The sequence below is a fragment of the Brachycentrus maculatus genome, unplaced genomic scaffold (assembly GCF_059751285.1).
Source record: "Brachycentrus maculatus isolate JH-2025_06_01 unplaced genomic scaffold, ASM5975128v1 h1tg000047l, whole genome shotgun sequence".
NCBI classification, from domain to species: domain Eukaryota; kingdom Metazoa; phylum Arthropoda; class Insecta; order Trichoptera; family Brachycentridae; genus Brachycentrus; species Brachycentrus maculatus.
In genome coordinates, this window is record NW_028280801.1 from 159,525 (window position 1) to 177,484 (window position 17,960).

The window sequence follows — 17,960 nt, forward strand, 5'->3', positions numbered from 1 at the left end:
GGTTTATCAATGAGTGAAAAATCTCCAGATCGGAATTTTGAAAACCATCTTCGTACCAGTCGAACTTTGATGACATCTGCTCCGTACACTTCACAAATGTTTTTGGTTGCCACACTCGCGGTATTGTTTTTACGGAATTCATAAAGTAAACAATGACGTAAATGCACTTTATCGAACGACATTTTGAAAAAATACAAGGGGTTATTACTGAACTCTGGCCAGGCCAAAACTGAATAGAAAGTAGAGGGAAAGCATCCTTTATACAATGGAATCATAAAAAAAGAAGATACTATTCATAATTTATGAAAAAAATTTTTTTTACCTGGGATCATAAAAAACGGTCATTACTTTTGCATCAACCCAATATATTTAAATGGTACCTTAATTATCCGAATCTCTGTATACAAGTACAGTAGAACCTCGATTATCCAAATCCTCTATATATTATATATAACCACAATATAATCTTGATTATCCGGATCGATCGAGGACAATCGAGGTTCTACTGTATTATATTATTCACACCATCTTTGTTCACACATTCTGAGTTTGTCTCCACCGAGGAGTTGCTTATATTAATATCTCAACATAGATGAAGAAAAATAGGCATTTACAGGGCTCACAACTTGTCATGGCCTAGTTTTAGTCATCACTAAAACTTATCCGCTAGTTAAAATATAATCCATCGAATGATCGAATATAAAGCATGGTCATATACAATAAAAATGCTTGTGCGACAAACCAAAGTTTCCAATTAACTATTCACTAAACACGCACAAAGTAGTAAATTATATTATTTTTTGACATCTCAACATAGATGAAGAATAACATGAAAAATAACTCCTATAATTGTAGACAATCCAGATTTGTGAACAAGTATTTGTACACACTCAAAATGATGTAGATAAAAATTATTATTCAACTCATATTTTCAACTTTGACTAGTCTAAGTTAACTGATGATCCGGGCCATAAATATTTTAGTGTGACGGCTCGCTCGTACTGATGCGAACGCGTATCAGTGCGAGCGAGACATCTCAACCAAAGGTTTGCTTGGATATACAGGATGGCGCAAAATCAACCACCCTATCGGAAGATGTTATAATTTTTGCAAATGGAGTCGTGCGTCAAGCACATTTGACATTTGTGAATTAGACAGATACAGTATAAAAAAAAAATTGATAAAACGGACACAAATATGTATGAACACTGGTGGCAGCCACTTTTCGGATATCATCTTTTTCACTTAACAGAAAAAAATACAAAGGTCCAAATAAAGATTTCTATCACTCAAAATCATGAAAAGTTAATCAGAAACAAAATTGCATGATTAATTTTGCACCACCCTAAATTTGTTTGTATTCTGCACAGCTGTCCAGTTCACAAATCGCTGGTTAAATGCCAAAAGACCACAACACAAAAAAAATTAAACTCTTCATTCCAAGAATGGCATCTAAATTGTCAACATTTTTATATTCGAAAAAGACACCCATGATTCTAGCGTTAGAACTGTCAATTTCTAACGCTAAAATCATGGGTGTCTTTCGAATATGAAAAAGTTGACAATTTATATACCATTTTTAGAATAAAGAGTTTTTTTTGCGTTGTGGCCCTTTGGTATTTAACCAGCGAAACGTCAAATATGATTGACGTACGAAGCCATTTGAAAAAAAATAGCATCTTCCGATAGGGTGATAAATTTTGCGCCACCGTGTATTTTGCGATGTGGGATATGGAAACAAAGAAAATGTGAGCGGCAATCTTCAGATCACGACTTGAAGCCTTGTATTCAGAAATATGATGCTAATATTCCTTTCTATCTTTCAAACTCAGTTTTATGCACGTAAATATCGTACAATGCACTTAGAGTTTCTTATTATTGTATTCCGCACGGTTTTTATGGTACGTTACCTTTTCAAAAATAACTCGTGGTTTCGTTTCGTAAGAAAACATAATGCAATTTCGCGTTCAGACATTTCGACAAATGTGTGCACATACATATAATATTTTAAAGAAATTCAGCGTACATTCGGCGCAGACTCCAATGAAGTAGGTATTACAAATATAAATCACCTTTTAGGAACTGGTTTGTTGGTATAATACAAAGATTTATACAACAGTTACAAATTGATGAAGAAAAATATGGAAGTCTGGGCATTTACGGGGATTACGTCCATCGTAGGCTGGTTTAAGTGGTCACTTTACACACGTGTAACATTCACCAACTCTACCCATGATTGATAACCACACTACTCACATTCTTGGAACTGTATTTTCACTAGTGACATCTATTGATGAGACGAAGAAGCTTTTTAATTGAGCAGAAACTCTTATGTGTATATGCTGTCCGAATCCTGGATTATAATCACATACATGAGAAACGCCAGAAAATATCATTTTCACTTTATTATTTAAGCTTATAATTTGAACAGATAATTTATTGACAACATTTTAAGTGTGTCCAAATACTTGAATTTAATTTTAGTATAAGGGCGAAAACAAATGGTTTTTCCAAAAAAAAAAAAAAATTATTACCATTTCACAAAAGACTTTAGTCATTGTTATGACGTCATAAACATTATTATTTTCATTCCATCATAGGCTGGTTAAAGTGATCACTTTACACACGTGTAACATTCACCGATTCTACGCATGATTGATAACCATACTATTCAAACTCTTGGAAGTTACGTCTTTAATTTCCCTCCTATACCCAAAAATCTAGAGCTATTCATATAATTGACGATCAATTTAACCCCGTGGATACGACACAGTGGCATTTGCAACATTAAAATGCGAATAGGAGTAAAATAAAAAAGAAAAAAACGGAATGTAATATAAATTATGCTCAGGTAACCTGAGAAAAATATTAAATACTACTACCCTCTCGAACATCAAACCCTCGACCATTCTAATTAGTTATACAATATAAAACTAGGCTGTTGCACTTATGCATTTAAAAAATTAAATCGAGTGTTTTTTGCAACTGTGAAATCTTAAAGATTAGTTCATTTACTATGATTAAAATAGTTAAATAAATACCTACATTTGTACCTTATATTCGTATTAAATAGTTTAAATAGATAAATAAATACCTTTATTTGTACCTTACATTCGTATTGAATAGTTTAAATAGTTAAATAAATACCTACATTTGTACCTTATATTCATATTAAATAGTTTAAATAGATAAATACATACCTGTATTTGTGCCTTACATTCGTATTGAATAGTTTAAATAGTTAAATAAATACCTACATTTGTACCTTATATTCGTATTAAATAGTTTAAATAGATAAATACATACCTGTATTTGTACCTTACATTCGTATTGAATAGTTTAAATAGTTAAATAAATACCTACATTTGTACCTTATATTCGTATTAAATAGTTTAAATAGTTAAATAAATTTCTGGAATGTGTTTCGCAGATACTTTGTGGCACATTTTATAAACTTTATGTAATAAAACAACTTTGTTTTTAACCACTTTTTATTGGTACACTTTTTCCAAGCGGTTTCGACAATTAAGGAAGGGTAATTAACTATAACCTAACTTTGAGTATTTCAATGTTTTAGAATTAGTACACAAACCCTGATTCTTTTCGAAACCGGTTGGAAAAGTGTACCAATAAAAAGTCGTTGAAACAAAGTTGTTTTATTTTATAAAGTTAAATAAATACCTACATTTGTACCTTATATACGTATTTAATAGTTAATAGTTGAATAAATATCTACATTTGTACCTCATATACGTATTTAAGCCTCGTATGTTTTAATATTTTTATTTTTTTAAATTTATACATTTTTTGTTTTTTGCTTATTTTGATATGTTGAAAATTATTTTGACAATTTTTAAGAGGTTTAACGTGCCAAAAAGCAAATAAGATTGATAAGCACCGTGTTAGCGCATCGCATATATTGCATACACATATGTGAGATTGTGAAAGCAGTAAAATACGAATTCGTTGATTCATTTTAAAAAAACTTTGCTTTCGAGAAATTTCTCATGCACGACTTCATAATGTCCCTTTAAATATGGCGCTAGAATGGAGAATTATGTGAGAAGCGTAGAACATCCTTGCGATGTAAATAACTTCCTGTTGGAAAGATTCCCATTTGCCTTGGCAACGAATTCCCAACTTGCCGTGCGAGGAAATAAAATTAAATGCCAACATCTTGTCTCGACTAGACAAAGGAATGTTGAGACAAGTGTCTAAATACTACATTAACGCAGCGAGCGAATAGGTTCTAGAGCACCTCCCTAAAGCAGGTATTACAAAATGTTTTAAACGACACTTAAATCACACGAGTTGATATGATTAAACTGCCGTTTAAGGTTGTACTCTCAAATAAACAATTCAATTCGCGACCGACTGCACGAGAAGCCATTTTTTAGAATATATATTGGCAACATTTTGAGTGTGTCCAAATACTTGTTCACAAAATCTGGATTATCTCCAATTACAGGAGTTATTTTCATATTATTTTTTGACATCTCATCAAAGATGAAGAAGAATATGGAAGTCTGGGCATTTACAGGGCTGACGACCGTCATAGACTGGTTTGAGTAATCACTTTACACACGTGTAACATTCACTAATTCTACACATTTTTGACAACCACACTACTCAAATTCTTCAATTCAATAAAAAAATAATATGAATATATATTGGAATTAATTTTTTTAAGAATATATCATGGGTGCGTTGGGAAAAAACGAAACTCGAAAATATGAATTTTTGACTAAATGATGCATATTATAGAGTTTTTGACATTCTATAAACTGGCAAAATACACTAAGCAGTTTGAAATCTCATAAATGTATGTGTGGTTTTAAAAGTAAATTCAAATTTATGTCGAAAATATGAAATTTTATTTTAAAAAAGCGGGTATTTTATTCCGGGGTATTTTATTAAAATAACGGGGATTTTAGAGTTAACGTTTTTTTCAGTATGCCCACGATATATTGTTTTTTTTTAATCCTTACATTTCAATAACTCTTTTTTTTCAAAACCATATATTTATTTCAAAGAAAACTTTTTGCCAATACAAAAACGGCGTTTAAAGGAAAAAAAATGAAATACGTAAAATGTTACCTGGTTTTAAAGAAAATTAAGTTGGGGCTATTAATTATTACGCCTTAAGGGGAATTGCAACGCAGTATTTATCATACACGTTTTTTTTATTGTATAAAAAATCTTTAATTATATAAAATTTTTACTGATACAAGTATATCACAAAACAAATTAAGTGTAAATAAAAGGACGAGGATACATGTTAACTAAACATAGCCAAAATTATTTAAGTATTCTCGTGATACGTATAAATACTTTACTAAAATATCAAAAAGGTTTCGTAAGTAGCTTTATTTTATTAAATATTTGAAAAGCTTTTAAGAAATATTACAACTCAAAAGCACAGACTGCCTTTACCTTTTCTTAATAATTTATATTGTAAGTTGAAAAATTAACTTTTTCTTCTAATAATAAATGATTCTTTTATTGTTTATTATTGAAATGCTTAATTTTAAGTATTTTCAGTTAGTTAAATTCAATTGGGTCGACTCTAGAATTATAAAAATGTCCAGAGTAAACTAAATCAACCCAAACGTGTTGCTCATTATAATTTTCTGCCGAAAAGAAAATAAAATACGATTAACAAAGGTGAATAAGTGGATTTAATTTCCTTACGGAAAAATCTCAAAGAATTTTCCGTCCTGAAATGTGGACTGAGTACTGCGTATCAAGTTGAGTTTAAATTTAATTAAACGTTGTTGAGCGTAGTCATATATACGTGCATATTGCGCGTATAACTATGGACAAGGGTTTGTTTTACGGGTTCATAAAAAACCCAGTTTCGTTTATATGATTACATTCATAAAATAATTAAAAACCTTTGCCGGGTATTTAATAAACGTGTTTCGGTTAGAAAAGCGACTGAAATGATATTGTTTCAAGTTCATTACCATATTTCGCAAATAAATTAATAGAAAATTATATATATCACCCTTTACGACCCTACAAATAAATAACAAAAGATACGTATTTACGTTTACGTAATAGCGAAATGAGTCTTAATTTATGGGCTAATTGCACTTTGTATAAGATATTCAAGTATTCTCAAAATTTCAAGAATATTATTTGAACAATGACGCAATTTGTTTTTCACCTTATAGATACCTTTTTTTTAAACATAAATTGTATACATTTATTAAATCAGAATTTAAAACATTTTTTTTTGCAGAGACCCACTAAGCCACCTTGTGTGTCTTGTCGATGGAGTTCTTTTTTAATACATTTTTTTATTGTTTTTAACGATTTTAACCTATTATGGACACAAAAAAAGAGAAAAATTATGAATATAAACATTTTACAATTTTTTAAATTAATTCTTGATCATTCACCCATTCCTTTGTTTTACCTCAACATTAATATTGCAAGGAACATGGAAGCCTGGTTTAAGTGGTTTTTTTATACACTTTTTTGACATCTTAACAAAGATGAAGAAGAATATAGAAGTCTGGGCATTTACGAGGCTTACGACTGTCATAGACTAGTTTAAGTGGTCACTTTACACACGTGTAACATTCACCAATTCTACCCATGATTTACAACCACACTACTCAAATTCTTGGAACTTCTAAATATATTGATCAAACTTGAATCATACTGTTTGAATTCACTAGAATTTCATTACAGACATCTAAGGTGAGATGAGAGAAGCTTTTTATTAAGCAGAAACTCTTTCATTTGTATGTGAGGTCCGAATCCTGGATTATATTTACATACTCGAGAAACGCTAGAAAATATACTTTTCATTTTATTATTTTAGCTTATTAATTGAACAGATAATTTATTGACAACATTTTGAGTGTGTACAAAATATCCATTTAAAATATTTTATTTTACTTGAAAAAATCATATAAAAAAATAACTCATAATTGGAGATAATCCAGATTTGTGAACAAGTATTTAAATACACTCAAAATGTTGCCTTCTTTATACACCATGTTATGTTATTCACAATATCTGACCAGTAACCGGGTTTCACCATAATTCGTAACTAACATCGTCAGACTAGTTATTGAAGATGGATGTGCGAAAGTTGAGTCAGATCAAAAAACGTCGGAGGTGACAAATAAATACCAAGTTCTATTAGCATTTTTTTCTCCCAATATTTTTATTATTTCAAAGTCCTCAGTAGCTTCCGAACAAAAACTGGTAAGTTACCCACTGGTTTTTTTTAATGTATCCGTGGACATTAAAAAGTGCGAACTTTGGGTTTATTTTACACATAAATAACTTCTTAAAGTAATAAAAAAAACTTTTCGTACTTTTAGTGGGTATTACATTATCGCATTACCGTACTGCGAACATTCGAGTCATAAAGTGCTGTTTACACTATTCATATACACGTATATAAAAAGAAATTTAAAAATAAGCAGTTTAAACTTCTGTTACTCCGTGGAGCTTTGGTCCATTCATTTTTATTACATTAAATTAATTTTTAATCAAAACCACGTTTAAAAATACAAAAGGTACATTTTAAAGACCATATTTGCTGCACCAACTTTGTGATTCTCCATTCCACAATTCGTTAAATTATTTTTTTTGAATATCATAGTGATTTATTTATACATTGATTTTATAGCGAAGTTTATTACAAGTATAAGTTATAGATTTTTTTTATTCGCATATTTTTTTGCACTAAATGTGTATAATTTTTTTGAGAGAATTTATTTAGATTAAGTTTATAAATGATTTGTGTGCTCTACTAAAAAAATGAAATTTACCATATACAACTGCTAGACTAAGCAGGTCAGTAAATACAAAATGAGATAAGAAGGGTTGAGATCAATAAGTAGCTCAAAACACAATTTTAGTAAAAAATATTTTTTAATGAATTTGCGACAAAATGCATTGGACCTAACGTTAAACCGGGTATTTTTATTAAAGGTAGAATATTTCTCAGTTCATGGTAAATTTAATCATATATTTATGGTAAAGGTTAATTATTATTTTGATATGCGATTGTCGGATTTTTGCAAAAGTCATTTTCTTAGCTTGTTTAATAACATCTTACAGTGCGAAACGTAAAATTTATTTGAGCATTATTTACTTACTTATTATAAAAAGAGATTTACGACTAATACTCGACATGAAATGTAATAATGACGGTAGCAAAAGAAATGATATTACAGAAGACAGAAAAGCGAATTTATTACATCAATTTAATGACTAAATTAATCGAATAATTTAAGCCCCTGGTAACAAATGGCACAAGACAAGGAGTCCAGGGGTCGAAGTCACCCCTGGGAGACAATCAGTCACAACTACCATCACTCACCCTACAAAACTACCGCAATTAACTCAACGAACCCCTAACGAAATGTTGGCTATGGTAAAAAGGTCCACATTAACACGTTGATCTATTTTGACGTATTTGTGACGTGATTGTTCCTTTCTGAAACGAGGGGTTGAATAAACACCCAGATGTAGCTCGATTGTTTCATATTAAAGTCCGTGAATATAAGTGTATCACTAAATAATTTTAATGCTTGTTTGACGTGTGTCCAGCGAGATAGTCGGCATTTGAGATTACCCCAAAGTTTGCCAAACGCAATTAGATTAAACCTTATACAGGTGTAATTAATGGGCTATATTACAAGGACACATCTGTTTATAAAGCACTAAACAATACTCAACCCACAATTAATAATTGGAATTCCCCAAACAATCAACTGATACGAGAAATATACTTAAAATTAAACGCAATTCAATATTTATACATTTTCATAAATTATAACTGTCACTTTTCATTTTAATTTGATTTTTTTCACCCTTCAAAACTATTTTATGGAAATTAAAATTATGTACTTACATATCGATGTTTTTTCATGGAATGTAATCTCCTAATACAATCATTCCATGTTATTTTACTTGATTCTGTCTCCGTAGTGTAGTGAATTTACAATTTCAACATATCGCTCACTCATTTCAACAACGTCATATATCAAAAATCGTAAATTTTCAGTTGTGCATGTTTTCGGAACGCCCAGAAAATGTACTATTTCCCAGCAAAAACGACATATTTTGAACTTAATATTTACCTGCTTCAGGGAAGAAAGTGTTGTTTTTGCATTTTGAAGAAAAGGTATTGTTTAATTCTTTTTTTTAATAGACTAAAAAAAATTGAAATGAAGAAAAAACATTCAGGTTTTACCTAAAAAGATCTGTTGCACAATAAAAAGTTCAATAAGTGGCTTAATATTTATTAATAATACATATTATTATATTTTTTAACTTTAAAAACGCTCTCCTGAAAAATCAAGTTTTTTGATTTGTGACATTGTTGAAAGGAGTGAGCGATATAAGTATGTATTACAATTTTGAATTTACAATAACGTGTCCTTAGCACACAAGATTCATTTCCTAGCAAAGCTCAACTTATAAGTAAACTAAATTTATTAAATTATTAAACTTAACCAGTTAATGACAGTTTATAAGCCCTATAAATACCGAGACTTTTATCTTCTTCTAAATCTTTGTTGAGATGTCCAAAATGGATCTTATTTCTTTTGAATAATTAACACATTTTAAAAGGTTTCCCGCAGTCAATTCATTTCCCGGCGAACCCATTCATACAAATGCTAGTTTCTTTACATAAACTACTTTATATCGGAGCATTGAAAGGGAGGTTTGTTTGTATGCAATGGGCTCACATTTTAATGTAGGAAATGCTGAAAGGAAGTAAGCTATCGTTCTTTTTAAGCCATGAGTCAAACAGTGAACACAGTGAAACGCGAATCCTGTACCTCGGTGAGTGAAGTGTTCGGAGAACTTTTCAGAGAATGGATTCTCTGTTTGGAGGGAATTTCGTTGCCGCCACAATTGTTAGATTTAAACGCGAATCGATATCGTGTCTGAACATGGAAATCCCTTTAGCATTCGCAACTTCACGAAGAAAGCTCTCTTCCTGATTGAAACGTAATCTTTCACTCTGGCAGACGCAGCGGCACACGTCCCAGGAATTATTTTATCAACAAGAAGAAAACATGTTATTAAACATGTTTTATTCAGCCCTTTTCAAGCGGCTTTGCATTGGAATATAGCACCCTGTTTGCCAAATATTTGGATTAATGTAGCGTTACTACTTGTACCATGATACACGATTTACACACAATGAAGGTTTGAAAGTCCCAAGAATTAACAATAAATATGGGAGCCGAACACTGCAATATATCGTTCCGAACATTTTTGATTTGCTGCCGACGGATGTTAGAAATCAAAATAAAATATGGAACAAAGGCAAAATAAAGGAATGGGTACATGATCAAGAGTTAATTTTATGAAAATTGTAAAATGTTTATATTCTTAATTTTTTCTCTCTTTTTTGTGTGTTTATTAGGTTAAAATCGTTAAAAACAATAAAAAAATGTATTAAAACAGAACTCCACCGACAAGACACACAAGGTGGCTTGGTGGGTCTCTGCAAAAAATGGTCTAAATATGTAAAAATTGTGATTTAAATAAATGTATACAAATAAAAATAAAAAAAAACTATGACTGAAGTAACTTCTGCTGTGTTCTAAGTTTACCTCATGAACGATTTGTTTTTACTATATTTGTCGTATGTGCTTTTGAGTATTCTGCAGATTCCTGAAGTTAAAATTACGTTAAATGTTATGTCTTGAGTTTCTTTGTACCATATTTATTTATATGTAATTATTTAATTTCGTCAATTGATTCGGCAGTCACTTTGTGGTTATATCTGTCCATTTTTAATTTAAGTTTTATTTTATCCCTATTTCTTAAAATCTATCGTGACATGCGTTTCGATGCATTTCGCATCATTTTTAAACAACGCTTTTGAATTTTACCTAAGCTTCACAATATTATAAAATTTAATAAAAGTATAAAGAAGCGCTTTAAAACAAAATACACCGCACGAGATTTATTGGAAAATTAAAAGAGGAATAAATAATAAAAAACAAAGGTTATTCTCATTATACAAAAAATTGCTATCGTGTCTGTGCATGATCTTGAAGCAAAATCAGGCAAGTATAAAATAAAATAATATTAAGTAGGTTTAAAAAACGTTTCTTTAAAAATCTGATTTGAAGTACAATGAATAACAGTACAGCACGCTTACTAGTACACAATGGAAATAAATATCATAATTTTATTTCCAATAACTGTCAACAAAATACCAGAACTATTTTTGCTACAAAAAACTATAACGTAACGATTCGAAGTAATGATTTTTACTTCCTTCTGGATACAAAATATAAAACGACCAGCTTGACATTTAAGTTCAATTGTTTGGTTTATTAAACCAGAAAATAAAAATGTTTATGACGTCATGATAATGACAAACGTCTTCCGTAAAATTGTACCAAACTTTTTTTGTAAAACATTTTATTGTAAAAACCTATTGTTTTCGCCCATATACTAAATTTAAATTACACACATAATTTTAAATGGACCACTTTTGGAAGACTGCAGCAATTTTACTATACATAAAAGTGTCACCACTATAACAGTTTCAAATAAATATGAGATATAATCAAACAAATATATTTATATATTTTGTGTATTAAAAGAATTGTTAACTTTGTGGTATGGTAATAAAACACCCATTTTCATTCATCGTTCACTTTAAAGTGAATTTTATTAAAGTGGTATTACACAAAGTGATCGATGTATGATAATGAGAGTGTTAGATATATTTTTTTTAGACTCGTTTTCTTTGCAATTTGGCGCTTTCTATGATACATATTTTTTTAAACCCTTATCCGCACCCTAATGGTTCATAGGGCACTGCATCATATAAACGCAGTGTTATTTTGATCGTTAACACATAAAGGAAAGGTGATCAGCCCTCCGCTTCAGGTACCAATCCAGGATAATATTGAATAAATATTATAGTGAAAATATCACAATTTATTTGACCCCCCCCTGGGAATCGAGCCAGGGACATCCAGAACGGTAGCCTAGCGTGCTGACCATTACAATACGGAGGCGAACAGAAATACTATATTTTTATTTTTGGCATTATTCTTACAAACATGGCACTCGAATATATTCTAGAAATATCACGAACTTACTTAATATTGCCGGTAGAAGTATTAGAAGTTTACTTAAATAAATACGTAATTTAATATTCCCCTTAATTAAAACAGGCTTAATTGAACAGGTTTTATTACTTAGGTCATGAAATAAAATTTAACGACTTCATACCACATGGACTTGGACTTGGAGAAAATAATTTCAGTAATGTTTGCATTTTTTTTACATTCATCTATTCTCTACCTGATTCTTTATTCGATTATTACTTTAGGTATGATAAATGTTCGTACAGTGAAATAAGGAAGGAATTTTATTTAAAATAATAATAATAATAATAATTTTTGTTTTCTGATAGTCAAGTACTTTTTGTATTTTATATTAAAACTATTATTCTACAACATTTTGAGTGTGTCCAAATACTTGTTCACAAAATCTGGATTATATCCAATTACAGGAGTTATTTTCATATTATTTTTTGACATCTCATCAAAGATGAAGGAGAATATGGAAGTCTGGGCATTTACGGGGCTGACGACCGTCATAGGCTGGTTTAAGTGATCACTTTACACACGTGTAACATTCACCGATTCTACCCATTATTGACAACCACACTACTCAAATTCTTGGAAGTTCTATATATATGAACCAATTAAGAAACCTTGTTCTTGAATCACTAGAACTTCACTAGAGACAAAAGATGTAAAGAAGCTCTTTACTAAAGTAAAGTAAAGTGATCACTTAAACCAGCCTTTGACGGTCGCCAGCCCCGTAAATGCCCAGACTTCCATATTATCTTTGATGAGATGTCACAAATAATATAAAATTTAATTTAATCACACATTTTTATTTTGTATGACGCTTGTCATATTTACATACTTTGATTATTTGCCGATGACGTTATCACATTAGGTAATATAGTTAAATATTTTTTTTTAAGTTAGCCATTCCAATATAAGCAAAATACCTACCATTGTTTATTGATCGGAAGTTCTCGTACAGTAGGAGATTAATGATTTTTTGTGCAATTTATAATTTATTCAATTGCTAGACCATTAAATTGTATGGCTGGACTTAATTGTGGCAGTGATATATTTTCGTATATAAAGGATATCGGTTTAAGCGACTTTTAATTGTGTCGAAAATTAATGGTGAATAATTGATAAATTGATACGTCGCTGCAGGAAAATGTGTGTATAATTAAGAGACATACTTTATTTCAGAATTCGTTGCGAATACAAAAAATGTAGTATGCCTAACGTGACTTTTTGTCCTCAAAATGGGACATTTACCAATTTTTACGTAATAGTATGTATATTCAAGGAAACACGTATTTTTTCATAGTTTTTATGTATTAATAAAAAACAGTTGCTTACGTTGAAAAAGAAAATAAGAGGAATAAATAATATGAGTATGAAAAATTATGTTGTTCAGGCTATCTAAAAACGGGACGTTCCCGTTCAAAATGGTAAGGTCACTTTAAGTAGTCCCAAAGATGTTTTTATTGAATATATATTTTATTTTATTTATTTTGTATTTTATTTTAGCATCTTTAGTACCTACCTAAATAAACCAAAGATAGACATATAAAAAATATAGATTAAGAAAACGATTTCATTTTTATTTTTATTTTAAATCAGTACCTATCGGTGGATAATAATTGTTTTTAAAAATCAATTACTAGGCTATTACAACATACTTAGTACCTACCTTCTTTAAGCAAACATGGATTTGGAGAGATATTTTAATGAATTATTTTAACAATATTTACCGGCAGTGCAAAAAACATTATTGATATAATAAAAAGGTAGGATTATTAATAAAAATCCTACTTTTTATTGTTCTAATTATCGAAATATTTGCACCTTTTAGTTAAAAACATCCAAATTAAATCGTGTTTGAAAATGGCAGGTTTTAAATACATTCGCCGACCATTGTTGAGGGTTTTTAATTAACTTTTGTCTACACAATGTAGTTTTTTTTGTCTGTGAAAACTGTGATCATTGTCAAAAAACATCTCTTGAAATGAAAATAACTCAAAGGCAATTGTTTTTTGTTTTGTTTTATACATAAGTTATAATGAAATATATATATATATATATATATATATATATATATATATATATATATATATATATATATATATATATATATATATATATATATATATATTACCTGCTTGTTTGTTTGACCATGTGTATCTCAAGGACTTTGAAAGTTACATGTTCTTTGACAATGTTCCATTTAAAAAAAGTTGTATCCTGTCAAAAACATGTGTTCAAACTTAGTTAAACGAACTTTGAACAAAACAAGTCTAAGGACTATCGCTGTTTCCTCGACAGGATTATTGAATTTACTTTTATTTCTCGTAGGGAAGTATGGGTAGAATAATGAATTAATCTAGCCACAGACTGGATCAATAGAAATGTAATACATTCCGCTAACTCATTAACTCCATTTTAAATTATTCTCAAGGGAGATTTTTATCTAAGAGTACTGAAAAATCTAAACTTTTCTAAAAATCTGAACAATTTCATCGTTCAACTCAATCGATCTTAATTTTCCTTAGTAAAAACTAGTACACATGGATTTCGAACTGTAATTGTTTACATTTTATTAATAAATAAATAAAACCCTTACCGCACCCCAATGGTGCATAGGGCACTGCTTCATATAAACGCAGTGTTATCTCGATCGATTACACATGAATGAAAGGTGATCAGCCCTCCGTTTCGGGTACCAGTCCAGAATAATATTGAATAAATATTAGAGTGAAAAAGTCACTTATATTTATTTGACCCCCCTTGGGAATCGAACCCGGGACCTCCACAACGGTAGCCGAGCGTGCTGACCATTACACTACGGAGGCGGACAAAATAACATTTTATTAGCATACATATATTACCATGAAAATCCATTTTCGCTTGATTGACATACCATATAATTATAGTCAGGGGTGTGACTTCCATATAGGCAGAAAAGCAGTACACATCCTAACTTACCCACGTGCCATATAAAAACGCGACCAGTACCAATCTACCTTACTAAGTAGTACCAGCTTACCTTACTACCTACCTCTACTGCCTACCTAGTAAGTAGTACCTAGATTACCTTACTACCTACCTTTAATTAATTATCTGTGCACGCCACTCCTTACAGTAGATAAATTAAGCTAAAGAGACTACTAGACGGATGATAAATCGCAACGATCTCTAGCCAAATCAACAATAGCGCTAGATATCGCCCGCGTGGATGATAATCAGGATCCACACAGGTGATGATATCGCTAGAGATTATTGCGATTTATCATCCGCCTAGAGGCCACGTAAGATAATATAAGAGGTCTGGTGTTATCTCATACATAATACAGTAAACCGCCCTACAACGTTGACGTAGGTACTCCATTATCTTAGGAATTTTTTAAATAGGTTAATGTTTTAAATTGTATTTTAAAATTTTAACTAGCGATAATGACTGAAATGAGTAATTTTAAATTGAAATACAATGAACATCCCTATATCGTTCCCTCCGATAACGCGGTACCTATCTCAGCGTTATAGGGAGGTTTACTTATATACATACATAACGTTTATTATTCAACGTTCTCATTCATGTTACAGTTAAAACCCGACTTTAATCAAAACTAGTTCTTACAAAATTGAGATTAGACATATGTTAACTCAATTGTGAATAATACTTTTAAGGTGTGATTTCTAAATCCGCGCTATAATAATAAACAAAACAAAGTAGGGTAGAGTCCGCTTATCTCTTTTGAAAAATTTGGGGACGAAATCGCTTTGAGGGGACCGATTTATCTTGACGATTTTTCCGTCAAAATGTTTGGAGTCCGTAATCTCGCGTCATTCTGTCCATACGAATATGTCCGTGAATACACGGTGTTTGAAACTTAAAATTCAAAGACATTTTGATTAACACAACTTCATTTTAATTTAAAATCATCCATGTTATATATATGTACAAGAGTATAAAAATATCTTTAATTTTCATAAGCAAGGAACACTACAAAGAACATGTTAAAAGATTAATCCTATTTGAATGTTTTCATTTGCTAAGTATTTTCTGCAGTACAAACACCCTGTAAACGGAATATCTGTGGCCGTCCTTTCGGGAGAATCGGGACATTATGGAGATATCCCGAAGGAAAGGTCTGAGAGTATAGGGAAATTCATAGCAATATATATAAAGCACATACTGTTTACAAAATAGTATCCGAAACAATGGATTCTACGGATTTAAAACATCATATTTTGGCAAAGGAAGATAATGTTTATTAATTCAGTATATGAATACAGATACCAAATAATACTTTTTAATCCTTTACAGTTAAATTTGACTTTCGGAGCCAAACGGTGCTATTTTCTGCTATGACTTTAAAAAATGTTTTAAAATAATGGGTTAAAGTCACGATCATATTTGGATAAAAGGTCGATACCCAAATGTTAAACAAAAAAATGCTACTTACAATTTTGGTGATTTTTTTTACCGGTTCGAAAAAAAACACCAAATTTATTGAGAAATCTTTACATACAAATACGTACACGTATATTTTTTATTGAATAATCTTTACATACAAATACGTACACGTATATTTTTTATTGAATAATCTTTACATACAAATACGTACACGTATATTTTTTATTGAATAATCTTTACATACAAATACGTACACGTATATTTTTTATTGAATAATCTTTACATACAAATACGTACACGTATATTTTTTATTGAATAATCTTTACATACAAATACGTACACGTATATTTTTTATTGAATAATCTTTACATACAAATACGTACACGTATATTTTTTATTGAATAATCTTTACATACAAATACGTACACGTATATTTTTTATTGAATAATCTTTACATACAAATACGTACACGTATATTTTTTATTGAATAATCTTTACATACAAATACGTACACGTATATTTTTTATTGAATAATCTTTACATACAAATACGTACACGTATATTTTTTATTGAATAATCTTTACATACAAATACGTACACGTATATTTTTTATTGAATAATCTTTACATACAAATACGTACACGTATATTTTTTATTGAATAATCTTTACATACAAATACGTAAACGTATATTTTTTATTGAATAATCTTTACATACAAATACGTACACGTATATTTTTTATTGAATAATCTTTACATACAAATACGTAAACGTATATTTTTTATTGAATAATCTTTACATACAAATACGTACACGTATATTTTTTATTGAATAATCTTTACATACAAATACGTAAACGTATATTTTTTATTGAATAACCACTTTTCACGAGATCAAAATTCTCAAAATTCTCTTTGCTAATAAACAATAATATTTTTAAAAACATCCCTTTTATACGAGAGGAATACTAATTTTAAGCGATTTATTTCCAATGCAAATGTGAGTTTGACGCGATCGTTAAATCCAAAATACATTTAATAAAATAAACTAAAATAAAACATTAAAATTGACTTACGACATGACTGGAATTCGTCTTCTCCTCTATCGCAATCCTTCTGGTAATTACAGACCCATAATGAGGGAATACATTTTCCCTCGGGACATTTGAACATGCCCACAGGACACACGATGTCGCCTGAAACAAAGAAAATACAATAAGTTTCGATGAAGACACACTTTTCTAAAGCTTTTTTGCAATACACTTTTAGTCGATATAAAAGACCAAGGATTAAAAAATTACAGGTATCCGTTTCTATGTTATCGAGATGTATTATATTTTAAAATGGTTATCTAAATCTTATTTTAGAAGGTCCAAATATTCGATGCCAATGTCGATAACACAAAATAAAGGCTGTAATATTTTACAAAAATTGGTAAAAAAAAACTAGCACGACTCTTGC

The 17,960-nt window shown here is 30.1% G+C and overlaps 1 protein-coding gene across 1 annotated transcript in view; it reads right to left on the reverse strand.

Moving 5' to 3' along the window:
- The window catches only part of mgl (low-density lipoprotein receptor-related protein megalin), a 63,247-nt gene extending 45,552 nt beyond the window's left edge, over window positions 1-17,695 (reverse strand). The window contains exon 1 of the mRNA XM_088277596.1: window positions 17,576-17,695. Coding sequence (XP_088133722.1) covers window positions 17,576-17,672 — 97 coding nt within the window. The 5' untranslated portion in view covers window positions 17,673-17,695. The remainder of the gene's footprint in view (window positions 1-17,575) is intronic.
- Window positions 17,696-17,960: the final 265 nt, after the last annotated feature.